The sequence below is a fragment of the Myotis nattereri genome, assembly GCF_964212035.1.
Source record: "Myotis nattereri genome assembly, chromosome: X".
In the NCBI taxonomy this organism is placed as follows: Eukaryota; Metazoa; Chordata; class Mammalia; order Chiroptera; family Vespertilionidae; genus Myotis; species Myotis nattereri.
The window spans coordinates 102,674,775-102,699,222 of NC_138078.1; the positions used below are offsets into that span (position 1 = coordinate 102,674,775).

Below are 24,448 nucleotides of genomic sequence, written 5' to 3' on the forward strand. Positions count from 1 at the left end.
AGCCAGAAGCCGGGCTCACAGTTGGCAAGTGTAGTGGCAGTGGCGGGGGCCTCTCCTGCCTCCATGGAAGCACTAAGGATGTCTGACTGCCCGGGAGCGGCCTAAGCTGGCAGTCAGACATCCCCCGAGGGCTCCCAGACTGAAAGAGGGTGCAGGCCAGGCTGAGGGACGCCCTCCAGTGCACAAATTTTGTGCACTGGGCCTCTAGTTTTCTAATATAATTCAGACATTTTCTTTGTATTAGCATTACCCTTACTAATTTTCATGGAGACTTTAATGTCCTTGGGTTACACTGGAGATCCATTCCTATGGTGTGATGTAATGCAATTTTCGCCATAAGTCAGAACCCACCTACATAAGTACCTAGGTCACTCACATGGAGCACTACACAGCAGTAATGAAGTGAAACAGTAAAAAAAAAATTAAAAGAAAGATAACAATTCCTGACCTTTACTTGTAAATAAATAATAAAAAAAACATAAAGCACATATGTACATACATCAAAATGACGGAACTTTTTAAAAAAAAATAAATGGTAGATGGCGATGTAACCACGAAATGATGTACATCGAGTCCAACATAACCCAAGGACTGTCTGTAATTAAATGAATACATGTGTCTAGAAGTGATAAGAAAGCCAATAGTAATGGAGGTGAACTGTGATATAGACAAATAGTAAATGGTTTTTATACCATTTATAATTATATTTGATTTCTGACTACATTTTTAACTTTACGTTTAAATATGTCAGTCTGAGATTTGTGGCGTTCACAGTATTTTGGACAAACGAACAAAAAGATATCTATAGTAGCCATTCCATTTTCACATTTATGTATTAATAATAAACGTCTTGTTTCCATGATCTATAAGATTTGAGTTTATTTACTTGCTCTTTGACCTTGAGCAAGTCATCCTTCTCTGGGCCTCTTTTTCTATTGTAAAATAAGAGTTTGTAATAGAAGCAATAGAGAAGCAATAGATCTTATCCTAAAGTTCTCTTTTAGCTCTAAAATTTTGGTTTTAAACTTATTATCATGTTGATTCATACATTCCCTAGGGTCAGAAGTCATATTTAAATTAAGCATTTAATTTGAAATATCTTTCTTGACAGTAGCTGATCCAGAGGTTGGAGAGGTGAACACAAATCTTTTTTTCTTCCTACTGTCTACTGAGTTACAGCTAGTAAAAACATTGGTGCCACCAACATGGAAGTTAGGGCAATAGCTGTTTAGCTTTAACAGCAAACTGTCCTCAGCCCCCAACATAGGTAAGCCTAAACATAGCCAGTGAAGTTTTAAGCCAAAGTGCCAAAGATAATAACCCTGAGAAGATCTGCAAAGCAATGTACTGTCCATGAAATATTTATACTGGTTTCTTTCAGTAGTAGAGATTGGCTACTATGATCTATACATATTCTCTCATAGAGCATAATAGAAGACTGGAATTTGAAGCATGGTTCTATCTCTGGCTACCCTTGTTTTCTGACAAACTGATAAAGTAATTGCCAGAAAAGTGTTATCACAAGTACAGGCATTTGTGAGAAAGACATATCTTTTTCTTTTGATGGAATATGGCCATATATTGAGTTAGGAATGTAGCCCAGGTTCTATTTATTATTCAAACTAAATTTTGTAATTGGGAAAGTTGATTCTATAACTTTAGAAACCTTCTTGCTCGGCCAGTATGGCTCAACAGTTGAGCATCGACCCATGAACCAGGAGATCACCTGTTCAATTCCTGGTCAGGGCACATGTCCGGGGTGTGTGCTCAATCCTCAGTGGAGGGCATGCAAGAGGCAGCTGATAATGTTTCTCTCTTGTTGATGTTCTATCTCTCCCTTCCCCTCTCTCCAAAATAATTAAAAACATTTTAAAACAGAAACCTCCGTGTTATTGATGTCAAGGCCATTTATGATAGTCCCACTTAGAGAAGCAGGAGAAAAGTGGGATTTGAGTAAATGTTCACTTCAGATATTATTAAGGAATTATTTTGGGACCATCTCTTGCCAAATGGGAATTAATTCGAATAACAGAAATTACACTGTCAAAAGCTATTTTGGAGGCATATTTGTATTGTTTTAAAATGCTTCATTTTGTCTCCTTATTATGGGGCAGCGATTCTATAGACCAAGCTGTATTTGTTTAGGAAGGGAGAAAAAACAGTAGCTGGCATCCATAGCAGCTTCACCAGGTGAGTGGTGCTGGAGAGGTATGTAGGACTCTATGTGGTCAGCCAAAAAACTCAAAAAATAAAATTAAATAAATTTAAAAAGAAAATTCTTCATTTCACTTATTTATACCAGAAAGCATATACAGGAATTCAGTTGGAGTCCTATTGCTATTGACATTTACAAGAACATTGTTACACCTCTCTTCTTTTCTGAGCTATATACTGTTAATTTAATCTCCAGGACCCAGACCTAGGGCTGTTCAGGTTAAACTTGGGGATACTGTTGTGCTAATGTTGGTAAAAACCATCCTTGTTCAGCATGTTATGCCTCAGCAGTTATTGGCTCTAACATGATGACCTTATGCATTGTGTACTTCATTTTTTAAATATGCACCTTTATATTCTGATGAGGCCCTCTTAAGCCAGGGAAAATAATTTGTTGGGATGTATAAATGCAACTTTCTTTGAAGACAGAATTTTGACCATGTTTATAGTCCCATGAAATCACTAGGGTTGTTATGTTATATACCTAACATAAGTTTACACATGCAATTCCGTTGCCCCCAGTGAATATTCAAACTGCAACCAGAATCAGGTTATCTAGACCTAAAATTGTTGAGTTTTTATCAGCAATTAATTAAAATGAAGAGGCTCTTCGGATTTTGACACCTCAACAAGATGCCATTTTTTTCTGATAAAAATATTTTCAAATCCAGTCCTTTATCTTATAAATGCTTTTCAATAACAATGATGATTAAAACTATCAGCAGTAGATAGGATGCTATGAATATACCAGCTGATTATTTTTTTCTTGCCAATGTATGAGATGTAGTGGCTATTGGTTATAGTGTAGTAGACATTTTTAAAAACAGTACACATCCTAAATATTAATCTCAGTTCTATCAAATTTTAAAATGTAGTAAGTTAAGTGAAATACACAAACACAAGAAAGGAATTCACTAACTTATTAGATATGACATATACTGTGGGGTAGATATTCATTGGCACACATTAGGAAACTAGCACATATTTAAAGGGAAAAAAAACCTCAACAGCCCCCACAATAAGGAGAAGTTGTAGTGTTTAAAAGTGAAAACAACAAAAAGGCCAGTTATACCTAGAAACCACAAGCTGACAATTCTTTGCAGGTTGTTCAGGCTCCCTTTGATGCTGTTTATTGAACCAAAATGGGCTGCATGGAGCACTGAAGGGTAAGAATTATAGGCAGGTTTGTTTGCCTTATCTGATAGCTGGTGGGGATGGCTGAGCACAACTTTCAGCCCTGTGGGGAAATGGTGTGAGATTCAGAAGAAGGTCAGGAATCTGTGCGGCAGCAACAGTAGCAAAGTGGCACCTGGAGCTTCAAGGAAGCAAGGATAAGAAAAGCAAAGCCAAAGGGTTAAGCACCCCACTGCACCTCTGCTGATTAGGGGCACACACCCCTTCTATTGGTTGTGAAATGGACTTATAGGAATACAAAGGCAAATCATAGTAATATAATAATCAACAACAACAAGAACAACAAAATGGAAAATGTGGCTATAAAAGATGGTGAAAATAATAGGTGTTTTACTCTCCTTTCTGGGGATGGGGGCAGTGAGGGGATTATATCCTGTCACTTCTGAGAACAAGGAAGTTACAAATTTTCGGCCGAGTTCCAGAACAGGTGATAGGAGCTTGACTTAGAGCCGAGTTGTAACTTGTTCTTCCTGTCCATCACCCCATTTGTGCATGAGCAGGTCACAAGCCTCTCCCCAAGTTTCAAACACATCCTCTGAGGAGTCTAAAAGTTTCGAATTTGAGGAGCAGATGCTGGATGCGCATTGAAGGGAGCTGGAACAGACTAGAGGACATTCACTGCTCTGAGCAGCTCCCTGGGCTTCACCTGATTCTACCTCACTGAGGTTAATTTCACTTTGAGAACAGGCCTCTGCTTTCCCTTTCTCCATCTGAGAATATCTGATGTCTTGCCACATATAGTGCTGCTGAACAATTCCATCAGAAATTGTGTACATTGGCTCTGAACTGGGTTCAGACATATGACCATTAAACTTGGAGAAGAGGAGACCCAGTTTCTTGAGAGAAGGACCCATAAAGGAGCGTTTGCTTGATGACTCAGCTTTTGACTTTCCTTGGGCACCACCACCACTGGCTCTCGGTGTGGTTCTGATGAGAGGTGGCCCATGGCAGGCCTTTTTCTTGCAGCCTAAACTGAAAGAGACGCTCTTGGATTTGGCCCGAGCCCCACCACTGCCATCATTGGTATCATCCCTCTGAGAGAATTCAGTGCTGCTGGTGGAAAAACTTCTCCTTGGGTGTTTTCTATTTCCTAATAGGTCAAGCACTTCATATCGAAAGCTGGAGATGTCCTGCTTTAACTCCTAGAGCAAGAGAGAAAACACATTATGTTAAGATGTGTGGTCTTTAGTGCAAAATAGGAACATTGGGTATTCTTTGCAATGTTCCACGTTTTGCCTAATAGCAAATCACAAAGTACATGAACTACCAGAGAATCTCACATTATTCTAGCACATTAATAAATCTGTGGGCAGGGCTGGCCATTGGAAAAATTGTGCAATTGGTAAAGTTGATTTCAGAACCTCAGCATCAGGGCACACCAACAAACTAATCCCGGCTAAAGCATTAATTAACAATTAGGGAATTAAATAGGGAACTGGCTCTCATAGGTATGCACATCTATATATAAAACGGGTCCTGAACAGAAAAAGCTTTTAGGACTCTAAGGTTTAAAACTAGGGAAGTCAAATGTGCCAGGTAATGAGGCTACTATTTTAGAAGATGGGACCCTATTCATTCAAGTCCATATCAAATTTGTTCTCTCTGTAACTGGCTGCTCAACTACTAGACTGCTCCTTTAAAAACCATCTTTTAAATGCTTAAATCTGGTCATACTACTCCCCGCTTAAAACTCTTTAGTATCTTGTCACTGACCTTAGAAAAAAATAGAAACTCCGTATCACAGACTACAAAGTTTTTCAAGGCCTGGTATCTGTTGATCTCTCTGGTTTCATCTCTTCCTACTTTCCCCAGGCTCTTTACTGTCTACCTGTATGGACATATTCTCTCTTGCCTCTGGTCCTTGGCCTGTGGCTGTTCTCTGTCTAAAATACCTTTTTTTCCCTCCAACTTTCCCTTATCTGGCTCCTTCTTCAAGCCTTAGCTTACAAACCTGCCCTGACTCCCCAAGTCCCTCCTCTGTGTCTCTACAGCACCCTGTGTATATCCTGTTAGAATACTCATTTTTCAGCCTCTATTATTATTTGTATGTCACCCCTTGAAAGTAGGGGCTGTTTATATCTTGCTCACCACTACCTGAGCAACTAGTGGAGAGCTTGGCATATAACATGCCCTCAATAGATGGGTTATATCTGTGGATTAGGATAATGGCCTTCCTATGTCCCTTAGAAAATATGCATGTATTCTAGGATAGGGTTTCTCAACCACTTGATATATTGACCTAGATAATTCTTTGTTGTGGGTACTATCCCATGCATTGTAGGATGTTTTGTAGCAACCCTAGTCTCTACCCACAAGATGCCAATAGCACACACATCCCAGTGTGACAATCAAAAATGTCTCCAGACATTGCCAAATGTGTCCTGGGAAACATAATTGCCCCTGGTTGAAAATCTCTATTTGAGGCTAATGCTAGTATTGAGAGAATTTTAATGTTTAATGGTAGGATTTCTTGAATCTTAGATTTAATAATAGATTCTGTTAATTTTTACCTTATATTTTTAAAGTAATCAGAGCATTTAAATCTTCAGGCATCTTCCCTTTGCTAACTTGCCCCTCACCACACATTCTTGTCACATCATTTAAAGCACTCAGTTCCCACACTGAGAAATACCCAGAATATGAAAAGAATGCATAGGACAGATTATTTTGTTGATAAAACTAGTGGTGTGCTGTATTACAGGCAGTTGAAATTCCATCACCAGAAACTTCACTGTGAAGATTAAATGATGCTTAAGAAATATGAAATAAGAAATTAAACCACTTCATCGTTAAATTACCTTAAAATTTTCTTCCGTTAGTCCCTCATTTGTTTTGGAATTTCTTATCATAGCAGCCACATATCTTTTGACTAAATTCCTGATAACTTCCTGGAATTAAGGGAAAATAAAAACACATGAAGAGGCATTTCCTTCTTGGGCTCTCAGTAAAATAAAAAACATACATAGGAAATAAAATATGCTTAGATCATCTTTGCAGTGGAAAGTCCTCCCAGGATCCAGCAATTTTGTGCAAAAACCCAGTTAATTCCATTAGCTAAATGAAGAATTATTATGTGTCCAAATATGGTGGCAGAGTGGGCCAGCAAGATCAAATTCACCTGAAAGGAAAATTTTCCATGCATAAGGTAAACACGGATTCACGTTTATAAAATGAGAGTAGAACAATCCTTGACTGGTCATAGTCAATATCCTTTCCAGTCAGGCTGGATTAAACTTTAACCTGCCTAGTTAGTGAAATGAGGTTTTCTTCCTTTTATAAAATAAAGAAAGTCATTCGGCAGTGTCACAGAGTCTGCTGATTTTTTTAAAATTTCTTTATTGATTAAGGTATTACATATGTGTCCTTATCCCCCATTACCCCCCACCCATGCCAACAGGGGGGTGAGGGCATGAGTCTGCTGATTTTAATGTTCACTACACAATCAAGATATTTTAATTCTTTGGATTGATTTTTAAAGAGAGAGAGAGAGAGAGAGAGAGAGAGAGAGAGAGAGAGAGAGAGAAACATTGATGTGGGAGCAAGACATCGACTGGCTGCCTCCTGCATGCTCCCTACTGGGGATCCAACCCACAACCTGGGCATGAGCCCCGACCATGAATTGAACCAGCAAACTTTAGTGAACAGAACAATGCTCAACCAGCTGAGTCACACCTGCCAGGGCTCAAGACATTTTTCTTAAGAGTAAAACCTCACTTCTCCTTTACAGGGATGGCCTCTTTTTACTTAGATCTCTGAGAATGGCACACACATGGTTACTATTCTTTGTATCACTAATGGTAATGTGGATAGCTACCGCTTAATGCAGTGTCACACACACACACACACACACACACACACACACACACACACACACATACTCACACACTCATACATACACACCACTCAATTCTCACAATAACTCTGAGTTAAAGCTTAATCATCCTATTTTACAGATGAGAAAACTGGGCCTCAGTGAGGTTAAGCGACTTGTCCAAGGTCACACAACTGACTGAGAACTATTGTGCTTAGTCTCTGTGAGGAAGTTTTACCTGATAATGTTGATTCTGTATCAGGCTGTCAGCATGGCGTTCCTATAATTAAAAATGGACAAAGAAGTTACATCAGCAGTCTCTCAGCAACCCATCTACCCAAATATTACTTCTAAATATTAAGACTAGAGAATGAAAGGATTTCCTGCTTGACAAATCCCCAAACATTTTAGGTTGGAGTGATTTTATGATGTTTAAGATAGGGAATGTCACAAATGAGAAAAGGCAGGACACAGTTTTGTTAATAAAGAAACATAATTTTTAAAAGTCTTACTGTGAAACTTCTCAGGTTGTGCCTTCTCCGTCTACCATCAGGGTCTCTTTTTGGGCAGAAGGTGTTATTAAACCAGTTGCCAAGGTATAGAAATGACTTAGGACTAGGGATGATGTTAAAAGGAGGTGGCAAGGTACCGCCTTCATCAAAGTAACTCATCCAGAGCTTTGTCCTTGCAAATTTCCACTCAATATCTGCATGATCCTATGAAAGAGAGAAATTCAAGGATTCAGGATGGGAAACACCAAAATGCATCCATGTTGCATTCTAAAAGTTCTACTTTGCTTCTATAGAAAGCAATCTGTCAGTAGGTATAAAAATTCAAATTATACATACTCTGTGATTCAGTAATCCTTCTTGTAGAAATTTATTTTATAAATATACTCATAAAAAGATGTATGTACAGGGCTGTTCACTATAGGATTGTAACTTAATAGCAAAACATCCGGCAACAACCTAAATATCCAACAGTGGGAGACTGGTTAAATAAATGATGTTACATTAATAAAATGGTTTACAATATAACTACTTAAAAATATCTATGAACATTTTATATATAGAACCTGTATATGTGTATATGAATTTATCTGTATATTTTATAAGACCTCCATGATCTTTAAGTCAGGAAAGCAATATAGAGCATGATATATATTGTGTACAATGATCTCATTCATGCAACTGAAAACCCTTTTATATTGCATACTTACATGTCCCAGACAGGTACATATTAAACTGTCCACAGTAGTTATTTTAAGGAGGTGGAGTGGTGTGGAGAGGATTTCTTTAAAAAAAATAACTTGAAGTTATTGAAGTATGATTTACACAGAGTAATATTCACCCTTTTTAAGTACTTGATGAATTTTGACAAGGCCCGGTGCACAAAAATTTGTGCACTGGTAGTGGTGGGGGTGTCCCTCAGCCCCACTTGTGCCCTCTCAAAGTCTGGGACCCCTAGGGAGATAACGACCTGGTGGCTTAGGCCTGCTCCCAGGTGGCAGAGGGCAGGCCCAATCCCTAGGTGCAGCCCCTGGTCGGGCTCAGAGCAGGGCTGATTGGGGAGTTGGGGCGCCACCCCCTGTCATGCACAGAGCAGGACGGATTGGGAGGTTGCAATGCCACCCACAGTCATGCTCAGGGAAGGGCCGATTGGGGCGTTGGGGCGCTGCCCCCGTCACACTCAAGGCAAGGTCCATGGGGAGGTTGCGGCGCCACCCCCTGTCATGCACAGAGCAGGGCCGATCAGGGGGGTTGGGGCTCTGGACCCTGTCACACACAGAGCAGGGCCGATCAGGGAGTTGGGGAGCTCACCCCTGTCATGCACAGAGCAGGGCCAATCAGGGTTTTGGGGTGCCTTCCCCTGTCACAAACAGAGCAGGGCGGATAGGGAGGTTGTGGCCCTGCCCCCTGTCACACACAGAGCCTCAGGGTGATCAGGGGTTTTGGGCGCTGCCCCCTGTCATGCTGCTCCAGGGGCCAGGAGGCCTCGCAGCTCCGCTGATCCCAGTGCTGGGAGGCCTCGTGGCTCTGCTTGACACCGGCGCAGTGAGGCCTTGCTGCTCCGCTGATCCTGGGGCGGGAGGTCTCACGGCTCCTCTGATCCCGGTGTCGGGAGGCATATTACCCTTTTACTATATAGGACAGAGGCCTGGTGCATGGGTGGGGGCCGGCTGGTTTGCCCTGAAGGGTGTCCTGGATCAGGGTGGGGGTCCCCACTGGGGTGCCTGGCCAGCCTGGATGAGGGGATGATGGCTGTTTGCAGCTGGTCACACCCCCTTCAGCGTGGGGGTCCCCACTGGGGTGCCTGGCCAGTCTGGGTGAGGGGCTGAGGGCCGTTTTCAGGCTGGTGGGTGACTGAAGCTCCCAACCTCTCCTTTTTTTCTTTTCTTTTTTTTTATTCTGGGATTTATTTACCTTCTATGGCTGTCACTGGATCTGAGAGCCGGCTTTAGCTCTGAGGCTCGGCTCCAGCTCTGAGACCTCAGCTGCTGAAAGCAGGAATCTGGGTTTGTTTGGGTTCTATAATTGAAACACTGTTGCAGCTCCAGCTCAGGCCAGCTGGCTGAAAGCACGGGGGTTGTTTAACTTCTATAATTGCAACATAGTTGCTTAGAGTGCAAGCTCAGAGCCCAGCAGCGGCAGGCGGGGAACCTTGGCTTCCTCCATCACTGGAGCAAGCAAGCCTGTTTGCTTCAGCTGCCTGGCTGCCGGCCGCCATCTTGGTTGGCAGTTAATTTGCCTATCACCCTGATTAGCCAATGGGAAGCATGTAAGAGGTATGGTTAATTACCATGTTTGTCTATTATTAGATAGAAGATTATATATATATATATATATATATATATATATATATATATATATATATATATGCTAGAGGCCCAGTGCACAAAAATTTGTGCACTGGGGGGGGTCCCTCAGCCCGCCCTGTGCCCTCTTGCAGTCTGGGACCCCTCGGGGAATGTCCACCTACTGGCTTAGGCCCGCTCCCCAGGGGATCGGGCCTAAGTTGGCAGTCAGACATACCTCTGTCAGCCCGGGAGCCCTCGGGGGATGTCCACTTGCCAGCAGGGAGCAGGCCTAAGCTGCAGTCAGACATCCTTAGCGCTGCTAAGGAGGTGGGAGAGGCTCCCACAACCACCGCTGTACTGGCAGCCTGGCTTGTGGCTAAGCAGAGCTCCCCCTGTGGTAGCACACTGACCACCAGGGGCAACTCCTGCATTGAGTATCTGGTCCCTGGTGGTCAGTGTGTGTCATAGTGACCAGTCATTCCCAGTGGTTCTGCTGTTAGGGTCAATTTGCATATTACCCTTTTATTATATAGGATAGAGGCCTGGTGGGGGCTAGCTGTTTTGCCCTGAAGGGTGTCCTGGATCAGGGTGGGGGTCCTGCTGGGGTGCCCAGCCAGCCTGAGTGAGGGCCTGAGGGCCGTTTTCAGGCTGGCCACGGCTGCGGGCTGGAAGCAGGTATCTGGGATTTATTTATTTTCTATAATTGCAACTTTGTAGCCTTGAGCGGAGCCCAGGCCCTGGAAGCCTGGGTTGCCCCTGGCAACCCAGGCTCCCAGCTCCTCCTTGAGTGGAGGCCATGGCAGCTGGAAGCAGGTATCTGGGATTTATTTATCTTCTATAATTGAAACTTTGTAGCCTTGAGCAGAGGTCAGGGCCGGCAGGGCAGGCGGGAAGTTTGGCTTCCTCCATTGCCGGGGGCAACCCAAGCCTCCTGCTCACTCCAGATCTGTGGCCACTGCCATCTTAGTTGGGCTAATTTGCATATTCGCTCCTGATAGGCTGGTGGGCATGACGCGTGGGTGTGACATGTGGGTGTAGCCGAGGTATGGTCAATTTACATGTTTCTCTTTTATTAGAATATATAGATAGTCTGTGAGATCATCATCATTACCAAAACAGATACACACACACTCTAGGAATTTTTAACCTGGCGTGGACTGATGTAACCACTACTACAATCAGGACACAAAACCATTCCATTACCCACCAAAATTCCCTATGTTGCCCCTTTGTGATCAAACTTTCCCCAACCCCTGTCAACCACTGTTCCATTTTCCATCGCTATAATATCCCCTTTTCAAAATGTCATACAAATGGAATCATCAGTTGGACATTCTGGGACTACTGGATATCCACAATCAAAAGAATGAAATTGGATTCCTACCTCACAACACATATAAAATTCAACTGAAAATGGATCAGAGAGATAAAAGTCATATATATATATATATATATATATATATATATATATATATATATGACTAATATGCAAAGTGTCCCCACAGGAGTTTGACCAGGAGACTGGGAGTTCTATTGCTCGCTATGATGTGTGCTGACCACCAGGGGTTGGCATGGAATGAAGGGAGGCCTGGACCAGCAGGTGGAAGGCCCTGATCTGCCCTGATCGCTAGCCAGGTCTAGGGACCCTACTGGTGCACAAATTTCATGCACTGGGCCTCTAGTAAAAACTATAAGAAGAGAGCTTAGGTCTAACTTTTTATGACCTCAGGTAAGACAATCGTTTCTTAGATGTGACACAAAAAGCCAAGAGATAGAAAAATAAAAGTTAAATTGGTCTTCATAAAACTTAAAATTTATTGTACTTCAAAGAACACCACAAAGAAAATAAAAAGACAACCCACAAAGAACAATTACAACTCAACAATAAAAAGATAAACTAATTTGCTGAGCTGGTGTGGCTCAGCAATTGAGCATTGACTCAGGAACTAAGAGGTCACAGGTTTGATTCCTGGTCAGGGAACATGCTGGGGTTGCAGGGTGGGGGCATGCAGGAAGCAGCTGATCAATAGTTTCTCTCTCATTAATGTTTCTATCTCTCTATCCCTTTCCCTTCCTCTCTCTCTAAAAAATCAATTTAAAAAACCTTTTTAAAAAAGATAAACCAATTTAAAAATGGCCAAAACATTTGAAAAGACATTTACCCAAAGAAGACATATAAATGATAAATAAGCAAATGAAAGGATGCTCAACATCATTTGTCATTAGAGTGATTCAAATTGAAACCACAGTGAGATACAACTTCATATCGACTAGGATGGATATCATTTAAAAAGACAGATAATAATCAGTATTGATGAAGATATGGAGAAATTGGACTCTTCACACACTGATGGTGGGAATGTAAAATGGCACAGCTGCTTTTAAAAACAATGTGGTAATTCCTCCAATAGTTAAACGTATATAGGGTGTCCCAAAAAATGTATATAAACACTTTGAATAATTATAAAGGCAGTGTTTATTAAAATACATTTCATTTTCATTTAACAACTACTAGCTCTTAAAGTGTGTATATATTTTTGGGAACAACCTGCAGTTAGCATATGATCCAGCAATTCCAATATAAATTATATACCCAAAAGAAATAAAAACATATTCCACACAACAACTTGTAAACAAATGTTCATAGTAACATTATTCATAGTAGTCAAAAAGAAGCATTTGATTTTGATAAAGAATACAATTATGCAGTGGGCCAAGTTATAAACCATAGACATCTTTCTTGAGCTTAGGAGACTCTCTGGTGCCTCTCATTGCACCTCTTCCACTTAGGCGAGGCTATGACTTTCAATAAACATTTTGAAAACAGCTCAAAGAACCCAGATGCTACCATTCCATTCCTCTAGTGCTCAAGTGAGCTCAGGCTTGGAATTAATATGTAATAGTTTACCAGAGAAGTTACTGCAAATTATCATCTCAACAGTCCCTTTTTATTCATTTATCATGTATCAGTTCAACATCCACTCGTTTTTTTTTTTGTGTTTTTTTTTTTATTCCTGTGTTGAGCAAGTACTGTATTCCAGGTATTCTGCTATGTGCTGAGTACAGAGAGGTGACATTTTAGTAGTGGTGGTGGGAATACCACACAGAACACAATTAGAGTACAGAAGTAACACCCGAATCCTGGAGATTGAGAAATAATATACCAGGAGGCAGGATAGGTTGGACAGTTTGAGCTGTAAAGTGATGAGTAAGGTAAGTATTTATTAATTCATTCACTCAGCAAATATATATATTGAGTGCCTGCTAGAGACTAGGTGTTAAATTGTGGCAGTGAACAATATGGTCAAGAAGATGATTTGGCATGTAGAAATCTGTTTTATTTTCAACCCTGGATCTAATTTGAATTACAAGATTATAAATATGGCTTTTGTAGTTGTATTTGCCTAAAACTTCAAAAAATATATGATGTCCAAGGGGTTTTTATTTGTTTGCATGGGCTAGCCTTTCACCTTATATGATAGACAAAGCAGACATTGGGTGTTTTGTTTGTTTATGTTTTTCTTATTTTCAGTGTTTACTTGTTATATCCTTTCGTACTCTCTGCTCTACCCTCTCCACCCAACTATGATTTTGAACATTCCCTAAGACTAGACCCTGGCTAATGTCTTTTGTATAAGCCACAACCTATACAACAATAGGCTTTGGTTATTCTTAGTCCCAGCTCTCTAAAAAATTTAGGACTTCTGTGCTACCATAGTGTGCTTTTAATGGCACCTAGCCTTACATATGTGTTCTAATTCATGTGTGTTCACTGAAATACCTTTGAGATTGTCAGGCCCTGTAGAGCAGGCGAGAGCTTCTATTTATTTTAATTACTTTCACAGTGCTAGTGTATTGTATTTGAGGTTATAGAGCATAACCTCAAATGTTGTTGACTTGCTCAGATTTGCTGAGGCCAAAGCATAACAAACATTTGCATGAAAGTGCAAAAGAGACATTGGCAATGGACTTTGATATTCAGCAGAGCTGAATATCAGCACAAGTTTTGCTCCTGCTGTGATTTCAATGGCTTGAGGCAAATTTCCTGACCTGATAATCCTTACATTGTTTACCAAACTTTACCTTTGATCTGCCTGTATGCATTGCTAAAGGGAAAATGTGTATTCAAAGTGAATAAAAAGCAGAGGGACCTGGACTCAGTGTGCCTCTTCACGAAAGAGGTTTCCACCTGGCCCCTCAATGCCTTCAAAATTCATATTTCTTGTGTAGTGTATTCATTGTGTCATCAGTCCTCCTGAAAGTTAACCTGAACTCCATGAAGGTCACAGCACAGATTCTGAACACATGGCTATAGCTAGGTCAAATGAACATGTCTGTTCAATTTCACATTTCTCAACAAATTCAAGCACAAGGTTATTTTCCTTACAATCAAATACAAGGCCAATTTTTTTTTTACCAGCTTTTGACAAATTCTTATGAATTCTTTCAGATTTCTTGCCAGCAACCATCTTACTCTAGCAAATTGGAAAGCTTTATAACATAATGAAAAGGGAGCAAGGCAGGCACAGACATAGCAGAGCAGAGCTAATAATAACCTTTAAAAAGAAAAGCTACTCCCAGGAATCTTGGGACTGATGGCAGACTGGTTAGAGGGATATTCTGGGGAGGGGGACATTTTGGCGTCCTTCACCATTAATTAGTAGCAACACAACACGCTGTGACATACACATCCCAAATCAAGGAGAGATAATTCCCTGTCATTTCAAGGGAAGTCTATCTCACTTAGACTGTTTTCTTCTGCTGGTAGAATTCAAGGCATGCCTCTCAAATGTTGATGTGTATCAGAATCACATGGAGCATTTGTTTAAAATGCAGATTTCTGGACCTCACCAGATGTTATACATTGTATTGTAGTTTTGCCTCCAAGCTAGAAATGCAATTTTAAAAAATGTAAGCATTTAGAGTCCCTCAGTATCCTCAGTATCCTTGGGAGATTGGTTCCAGGACACCCCTTGGATACCAAAATCCAAGGGTGCACAAGACCCGCATATAAAATGGCATAGAACAATGCATACAGTTAGTCTTCTGCATCCCTTAATTGAAAATAACATTTTCAATCTGTGGTTGGTTGATTCAGCCCATGTAGAACCCACGGATATGGAGAGCCCACTGCATATTATAGTTTTGGTAACTTTTTGTTTTGATTCAATTAAAAGATACTACATAGGAATCTTCAAAATAAGGAAGTAGTCCAGGCCTTCTGCAACCTCTTGGAGGCCCTGAAGTAGAGAGAGTCCCCTCAGTGAGTATTATCATACCCATACATGCCCTCACCTCCAACTTATTCCACATATACATTGGTTTAGAGGAGAGCCAATTCCCTGTCACTAAATAAATGTTCAGCAATCCTCCTTTGTTCCCCAAGACTGTTAGGTGGTAAGAATTTCTTGGTCTAATCATTCTGAGGCCTGCTGGGAATTACTTTGATATTGGTTTATCTAGTTTAGAACCCTAGTAGCAACCTTAATTCAAGTGCACCAAATCAATTGCAAAATAGCAGGATAAAAAAGAGAGCCTTCCCTCCAGCTTCATTTCACTGCCCATCCACTGCCCCCAACACTCCCCACTCCCTTGTAACCTACTACTGATGCCCCCTAATAGCTTATTTAAGCCTTCCCAAATGGCAAGAGGCCCCTCAGTGGATGTTACAAACAGGTTCTTCTCCCTACTGAACATGTGCAGTTGCCTAGTGGGCAACCATTCTGTCTGTCCCCTCGCCCCAGGCATCAAATGGCTATTAGTCCCTCTTCCCAATTAAACTGCTAGGTAGTTGGAGTTACTGCTTGGTACACTCTGGTCTTTCTTTTTTATTGGGGGAGGGGTTTATTATGTTTATTTAACATTCTCTGCAGAATGTACTTCTTTCAGTTTTATTGAGATATAATTGGCATTCAGCACTGTAAAAGGTTAAGGAATATAGCATAACGATATGATCTACATATATTGTGAAATGGCTACTACAATAAAGTTAGTTAACATCCATTACCTCATATAGATACAAAAAGAGAAACAACGTGTTTTTCCTTGTGATGAGAACTTTTTAGGATCTACTTTCTTAGCAACTTTCATATATACTATTCAACAGTGTTAACTTATAGTCATTATGCTGTACATTATATCCCAGTACTTATTTTTCTGGAATCTTGTACTTTTTTACCACCTTCATCCAATTTCCTCATCCTCTACCCCTTGCCTTTGGTAACCACTAATCTGATCTCTTTTTCTATGAGTTTCGGTTTTATATTTTATTTATTTTTTAAATATTTTTAAATTGATTTTTAGATAAAGAGGAAGGGAGAGGGAGGGAGAGAGGAACATTGATGTGAGAGAGAAACATCAATTGGCTGCCTCTTGCCCATCCCCTACTGAGGATCAAGTCTGCAACCTGGGCATGTGCCCTGACCAGGAATCCAACTGACAACCTTTTGACACCCAACTAAATGAGCCACACTGGCCAGGGCTTCCTTTTAAGTTTTAATTTTTTTTTCCCTAGGCAGGAAAATAGAACTTATTCTCATCTGTGATTTCACAGCTTAAATATCATCTCCTCAAAGAGACCTTCTCTGAGCAACTAAATTAGAGTGGGTTTCTCTGTTACTCTATCTCACAACACCCTGTTCTGTTCTCTCAAACCAATCATCACAAATCACTTTAACAGATTTTTCTCTACTTATTCTTAGGACTAGGAGGAAAGCCCATTGAAATTAGGGATTTTATCTTGTTCACTATTGCAGTCCTAGAGACTGGCACAGAGTGGGTGTACAATAGATTTTTGCAGAAAGAATTAACTGAAGATCCAGAGGCAGATATATAAGTAAATGGAGTACCAATAATATTATGTATCATTTTTTAAGTATACCACCTTTTAGTCTTCACAACAGCCTGATGAGGTAGATTCTATTACTATTTCCATTTGATGAGTAAATGAGTAAAACTCACCTGAGTGAAGAAATGTGTCTAAGGACACACAGCTAGAAACTGGGGACCACAATTCAAATCTGGATCAAGTGAACTCTAGAACTCAAGGTCTTACCACTAAGATAGACTGTTTCTTTGGGAAGTGCACTGAGTTGGGTTTCACAATAAGCAGCATGCACACTCCTGTATGTCAGAAAAGTACCTACAAATGATGCAGAAACAGAGCTTGATCAAGGCTCTGAGATTTTTATAAACAGATCCCTCTATACACTGGACCAGGCCTCCACCTCCCCAGGCTTCTCTTCTTGTTTCCTTCAGCTTATTATTCGTTTATTTTTTGCTACAAAGTGAACTTTGCAGGGCTCCTGCATTCAGCTGTGCAGGTTGTACCTTGCATAATTCTGGGAGCACCGTTCACAGCAAATGTGATAGTCCAAAAGCCCGCTGAACTCCTTATCACCGTTTCTAGGTGTCTCCATGGATGTAAATTGAACCTTTCAGTCAGGGAGGCACAGACTGTTCTGCCTGCTGTATCTTACAGTTTGGGGTGGGGGAACCTTTTCCTTTTGGAGGACAGAAGCAATCAGAAGATAGTGAATGGTGGTTTGCTGAGCTTGCTTTGCAGTTTTCAGAAATAAATGGGATTAACCCAGTCAGGGCTGTTTTCTCTGAGCCTGGACAGAAAAGAAAGGTATGTTTTATCACCTGGAAATGGGAAAATCTACAGATCTGGTCTCATGTAGTCAGATTATCATAGCATGTGTCTTCCAACATCCTGTCTCACTTATCAGGAGCTTACTTTACCTCCTGTCTCCAGGCTATACTTTTATTTTCTAGATTGCTTCTAAATATCCTATGGAGTCACTGGACCTGAGCTTATCTTGACCTAATTCCTTGCACTAGCAACCTTTCAAGTCCTTGTAGAAAGAAAGAATGAATGATTGAACAAACTTGCTATGTAATGCTGGGCAGATCTCAACTTCTGTTTTTTAAATACATTTTTTGTATTATGACATTACTTTTTTAAATATATTTTTTATTGATTTCAGAGAGGAAGGGAAAGGAAGAGAGAGATACAAACATCAAAGATGAGAGAGGATCATTGATCGGCTGCCTCCTGCATGCCCCTTACTGCGGATCAGGTCCACAACCCAGACATGTGCCCTTAACTGGAACTGAACCCAGGACCCTTCAGTGTGCAGGCTGACACGAGTCTATCCACTGAGCTAAACCAACTAGAGTGGCAGATTTCAACTTTTGGAAACCTGTTTCCTCATCTGTAACATGCTGATAATAGTGCCTACACTCAGATTTCTTGTGAGTATCAAATATGACGATATATGCAAATGTGCTTTGGAAAGTATAAAGCACTATATTAACTATAATTATGAAATCCATCATCTAGGCAGACTTCCTTTTAGTTAGATAATGCCCCTGCCCATTGCCATAGAAATGTATTCATCTCTAAACACTTGCAATGGATATACATCTACATTATGTATTTTTTAAAATGGTTGACAAACTATAGGTCACAGATTTCCCCAAGCAAATCCCTATCAGTCAGTAAAAAAGTATTAATTTAGTTCCTACTGTGTTTCCCACATTTTACTAGGCATCAAGGAAATATAAAGAAAACCTAAAGCAGAGTCCCTATCTTCTGGAGCTAATAAGGTAGAAAAGAGACATATTTTAAAATACTTAGGTAGGGGTAGGCAAACTATGGCCTGAAGGCCAAATATGGCCTGCTACTTGGTTTTGTATAGTCTGCAAGCTCAGAATGGTTGTTACATTTTTAAATAGTTGAAAAACATCAAAAGTATAAGTATTTTGGACACTTGAAAATTACATGAATTTCAAATTTCAGTGCCCTTAAATGAAGTTTTATTGTCACACAGTCACACCTATTTGTTTATGTATATTCAAAGGCTTCTTTCATGTTAAAAGAGCAGAATTAAATAGTGTAACAGAGATCTTATAGTCCACAAAGCCTAAAATGTTCACTATCTGACCCTTTACAGAAAAACTTTGCCACCTCTTGAACTAGAGGAAACTAAGCTTAGGCTTGGTCAGCTTTGACCATTGCTCAGTCTTCACACTTGCAAATATTCTGGGAAGTCACGTGCATAAAAATCATTAATTTGTTCATTTATTCAATAGATATCAAGTGAGAGCCTATTATGTGTCAGACACTTAAAGAGGGAGGAACTTTAGCATAAGGTATGTTTGTGTTGGTTAGTTTTCCTATATGAAATGTATGAAATAAGGTATTAATAGCAAAACCCTTTCACAGGGGTCGCCTAAGACCATCGGAAAACGCATAGATAATTAAATATTGTTTTTGTGATTAATCACTATGCTTTAATTATGTTCAATTTGTAACAATGAAATTGGGGGTCACCACAACATGAGAAACTGTATTAAAGGGTCGCAGCATTAGGAAGGTTGAGAACCACTGTCTTAGAGAGTCCTTGGAGTGATGAAAACTTCTTTGTACCTCCGGGAATCTTTAGGGTTGGACTAATGGAAACTTTGATGCAGTCAGTTAAGAGGATTCTAATATTGGCAGCTCAGATCTTTAGTAATTGGTGTTGATTATCCCATGAATGAGGAGACCTGCAATACTTTATTTTTTTCACTGTCGGGGATTCCTGATAAGCAACATTTATTAAGCTTAATGATAAATATATTTCTCATCAAACCTTTGTGATTTGCTCACAATTTTATAGACTTGGGTACTTCTATAAGTTCAAATACCTAGGGGAAGTTGGGAAAGAGAAAATAGGAAAAAGCAAAATCCTGTGAGAGAAGAAAGGAGAATAAGGAAGAGGTAAATACAGTTCACTTTTCCCCTCATTTCTACTGTTAGATCTTTTCTTTTTTCCTTCTTTTAGACAAAAACAGATTGACCTTGACAGCTGAGATTGTATAACTTTACTGTCATATCTCAAGTAAAAGGCAGAGTAATGGAGTGGGTTGTAACCTCTGATGATCCTTCTGGGTATTGTGACATATGTGTTGTAGCTACAGGACACCATGTATGTTGTAACTAGAGGACACCTTCTGGCCTGTGCTGTCTCTCACATTGAGCCTGGCGGCAACACAGGGCTCCAGTGACCACATGGCAGGAGAGATACCTTATTAATATTAATAACTCAGCACTCACATTTAGTTTCTAATCCTCAAACTGCTAGGAAATTAAAGAACATTTGTATCACTTATCTTTCCTGTCAACTGATCGCTGATGCCCAGAACAAGGATAATGGGAACAGGACAGAAGTAGTCAAGAACCATGTTTTCCAACTATGAACTTTGGGCCATGGTCATTTGACTTATCTACAAATATTATTTGTTGCCTATGAAGAGAACATTTTCTTCCACAAGAAACAATTCTTCCTGAGATTCAGATCTGAAATCTTTTAAAATATAAACACAGTCATTTTTATCTTCCAATTGTCCATTGATAGTTGCTATTTTATGTAGGGGTTGAAAGCAATTTTGGCTTGAGGACTGTTGCACAGACCTGATCCTTTATAAAACTGTGCTGATGGTGACATTTTCCTCCAGTGCCTCCAATCTCTTTTTCTTTATCTTTAATTCCTTTATTGGTTAAGGTATTACAAATGTGTCCTCATCCCCCCATTAACCCCCAACTTCCCCACCCCCCACTCATGCTCTCATCCCCCTGTTGTCCGTGTCCATTGGTTTGGCTTATATGCATGCATACAAGTCCTTTAGTTGATCTCTGCCCCTTACCCCCACCCTCCCCTATTTTCCCTCTGGTGATTTATAGTATGATCACTGTTTCTCTGTCTTTGGATCTGTCCCTGTTGATCAGTCTATGTTGTTCTCTATATTCCACAAATGAGTGAGATCATGTGGTATTTATCTTTCTCTGACTGGCTTATTTCACTTAGCATAATGCTCTCCAGTTCCATCCATGCTGTTGCAAATGGCAAGAGTTCCTTCTTTTTTACCACAGTGTAGTATTCCATTGTGTAGATGTGCCACAGTTTTTTAATCCACTCGTCTGCTGATGGGCACTTAGGCTGATTCCAAATCTTAGCTATGGTGAATTGAGCTGCTATGAACATAGCAGTGCATATATCCTTTCTGATTGGTGTTTCTTGCTTCTTGGGATATATTCCTAGAAGTGGGATCACTGGGTCGAATGGGAGTTCCATTTTTAGTTTTTGAGGAAACTCCACACTGTTCTCCACAGTGGCTGCACCAGTCTGCATTCCCACCAGCAGTGCACAAGTGTTCCTTTTTCTCCACATCCTCTCCAACACTTGTTGTTTGTTGATTTGTTGATGATAGCCATTCTGGCGGGTGTGAGATGATACCTCATTGTCATTTTGATTTGCATCTCTTGTATAATTAGTGACTTTGAGCATGTTTTCATATGTCTTTCGGCCTTCTGTATGTGCTCTTTCATACAGTGTCTATCTAGGTCCATTGCCCATTTTTTGATTGGATTGTTTATCTTCCTGTTGTTAAGTTGCATGAGTTCCCTGTAAATGTTGGAGATTAAACCCTTATCAGTGATATCATTGGCAAATATGTTCTCCCATGCAGTGGGCCTTCTTGTTGTTTTGTTGATAGTTTCCTTTGCTGTGCAAAAGCTTTTTATTTTGATGTAGTCCCATTTGTTCATTTTCTCTTTAGTTTCCATTGCCCTAGGAGCAGTATCAGAGAAGAAATTCCTTCAGCATACGTTTGCGATTTCGCTGCCTGTGGATTCCTCTAGTATTTTTATGGTTTCCCATCTTACGTTTAAGTCTTTTATCCATTTTGAGTTTATTTTTGTGTATGGTGTGAGTTGGTGGTCTAGTTTCATCTTTTTGCATGTATCTGTCTAATTTTCCCAACACCATTTATTGAAGAGACTGTCTTGACTCCATTGTATGCTCCTGCCTCCTTTGTCTAATATTAATTGGGCATAGTAGTTTGGGTCGATTTCTGGGATCTCTATTCTATTCCATTGATCTATATGTCTGTTCCTGTGCCAATACCAAGCTGTTTTAAGAACAGTGGCTTTGTAATACAGCTTGATGTCTGGTATTGAGATCCCACCTACTTTGTTCTTCTTTCTCAGGATTACTGCAGCTATTCGAGGTCTTTTTTTATTCTAGATGAATTTTTGGAACATTCATTCTAGATCTGTGAAATATGCCGTTGGTAATTTAATGGAGATTGCATCGAATTTATAGATTTCTTTGGGTAGTATGGACATTTTGATGATGTTGATTCTACCAATCCATGAACACGGTATGTTCTTCCATCTATTTATGTCTTCCTCTATCACTTTTTTCAGTGTTCTGTAGTTTTTTGCATATAAGTTTTTTACCTCCTTAGTTGTTTATTCCTAGGTATTTTAATTTTTTTGGTGTGATGGTAAATGGGATTGCTTTTATAGTCTCACTTTCTGTAAGTTCACTATTGGTGTAAAGAAATGCCATAGATTTCTTGGCATTAATTTTGTATCCTGCTACATTGCTGAATTCATTTATTAAGTCTAATAATTTTTTGATGGAGTCTTTAGGGTTCTCTATGTACAGTATCATGTCATCTGCAAATAAGGACAGTTTTACTTCATCTTTTCCAATTTGGATGCCTTTTATTTCTTCTTCTTGTCTGATTGCAACGGCTAGTACTTCCAGTACTATGTTGAAGAGGAGTGGTGAGAGGGGGCATCCTTGTCTTGTTCCTGTTCTTAGGGGAAATGGTTTTAGTTTTTGCCATTGATTATATTGTTGGCTGTGGGTTTGTCATATATGGCTTTTATAATATTGAGGTATGATCCTTCTATTCCCACCTTGCTGAGAGTTTTTATCAAGAAAGGGTGTTGGATTTTGTCAAATGCTATTTCTGCATCAATTTATATGACTATGTGGTTTTCATCTCTCAATTTGCTTATGTGATGTATTATGTTTATTGATTTGTGGATATTGTACCATCCTGCATCCCTGGGATAAAACCTATTTGGTCATGGTGTATGATCTTTCTGATGTACTGCTGGATCTGATTTGCTAGGATTTCGTTGAGGATTTTGGCATCTATGTTCATGTGGGTTATTGGCCTATAATTCTCTTTCATTGTGTTATCTTTATCTTGTTTTGGTATTAGGGTGATGCTGGCTTCATAGAATGAGCTTGGGAGTGTTCATTCCTCTTGAATTTTTTGGAATAGTCTGAGGAGGATAGGTTTTAGTTCTTCCTTGAATGTTTGGTAAAACTCCCCTGTGAAGCCACCTGGCCCTGGGCTTTTGTTTGCTGGAAGCTTTTTATTACTGCTTCAATTTCTTCCATAGTTATTGGCCTATTGAGATTTTTAGATTCTTCCTGATTAAGTTTTGGAAGGTTGTATTTTTCTAGGAATATGTCCATTTCCTCCAGGTTGTCTGGTTTGTGGGAGTAGAGTTGTTCATAGTATTTTTTAACAATCCTTTGTATTTCTGTGGGGTCTGTTGTTATTTCTCCGATTTCATTTATGATTTTGTTTATTTGGGTCCTTTCTCTTTGTTTCTTAGTGAGCCTGGCTAGAGGTTAATCAATCTTGCTTATCCTTTCAAAGAACCAGCTCTTGGTTTTGTTGATCTTTTGTATTGTTTTTTTTTGGTTTCTATGTCATTTATCTCCCCTCTGATCTTTATTATTTCCTTCCTTCTGCTTACACTGGGCTCTTCTTGTTGCTCTCTTTCTAACTCTTTGAGTTGTAGAGGTAATTTATTATCATTGTTTCTTGTGTTTTTTTTTTTTTTGCAGTAGGCTTGTAGAGCTATGAACTTCCCTCTCAAGACTGCGTTTGCTGTGTCCCATAGGTTTTGGATTGTTGTGTTTTCATTGTCGTTTGTTGCCATGATGTTTATTTCTTCTTTGATCTCTTTGGTAACCCAGTAATTGTTTAATAGCATGCTATTTAGTCTCCATGTGTTTGAATTTTTTGGATTGGTTTTATTGTATTTGATTTCCAGTTTTATGCCATTGTGATCTGTGAAGATGCTTGATATGATTTCTATCTTCTTGAATTTGAAGAGACTTTGTCTGTGACCCAATATATGGTCTATCTTTGAAAATGATCCTTGTGCACTTGAGAAGAATGTATATTCTGTGGCTTTGGGGTGAAATATTCTGAAGATGTCAATTCCATATGATCTAGTGAGTCATTTAGGATTGATGTTTCTTTGTTGATTTTTGGTTTAGAGGATTTGTCCAATGGTGATAGTGGGGTGTTAAAGTCCCCTACTATGATTGTATTGCTGTCAATCTCTCCCTCGATCTCCTCCAGAAGTTTTCTTATGTATTTGGGTGCTCCTATGTTGGGTGCGTATATGTTTATCAGAGTTATTTATTCTTGTTGGATTGCTCCCTCTAGTATTATGAAGTGGCCTTCATTATCTCTTTTTATGTCCTTCACTTTGAGATCTAATTTGTCAGATATAAGTATTGCTACCCCAGCTTTTATTTCATTTTCATTTGCTTGGAAAACCTTTT

At 39.8% G+C, this 24,448-nt stretch overlaps 1 protein-coding gene across 1 annotated transcript in view; it reads right to left on the minus strand.

Annotated features, from left to right (window-relative positions):
* Positions 1 to 3,716: 3,716 nt before the first annotated feature.
* The window catches only part of TRPC5 (transient receptor potential cation channel subfamily C member 5), a gene marked incomplete at its 5' end in the record, with an annotated part of 332,647 nt that continues 311,915 nt past the window's right edge, over positions 3,717 to 24,448 (minus strand). The window contains 4 exons of the mRNA XM_081115376.1: positions 3,717 to 4,550; positions 6,207 to 6,296; positions 7,458 to 7,499; positions 7,732 to 7,935. Of these exons, the coding sequence (XP_080971502.1) occupies positions 3,852 to 4,550; positions 6,207 to 6,296; positions 7,458 to 7,499; positions 7,732 to 7,935 (1,035 nt within the window). The 3' untranslated portion in view covers positions 3,717 to 3,851. The remainder of the gene's footprint in view (positions 4,551 to 6,206; positions 6,297 to 7,457; positions 7,500 to 7,731; positions 7,936 to 24,448) is intronic.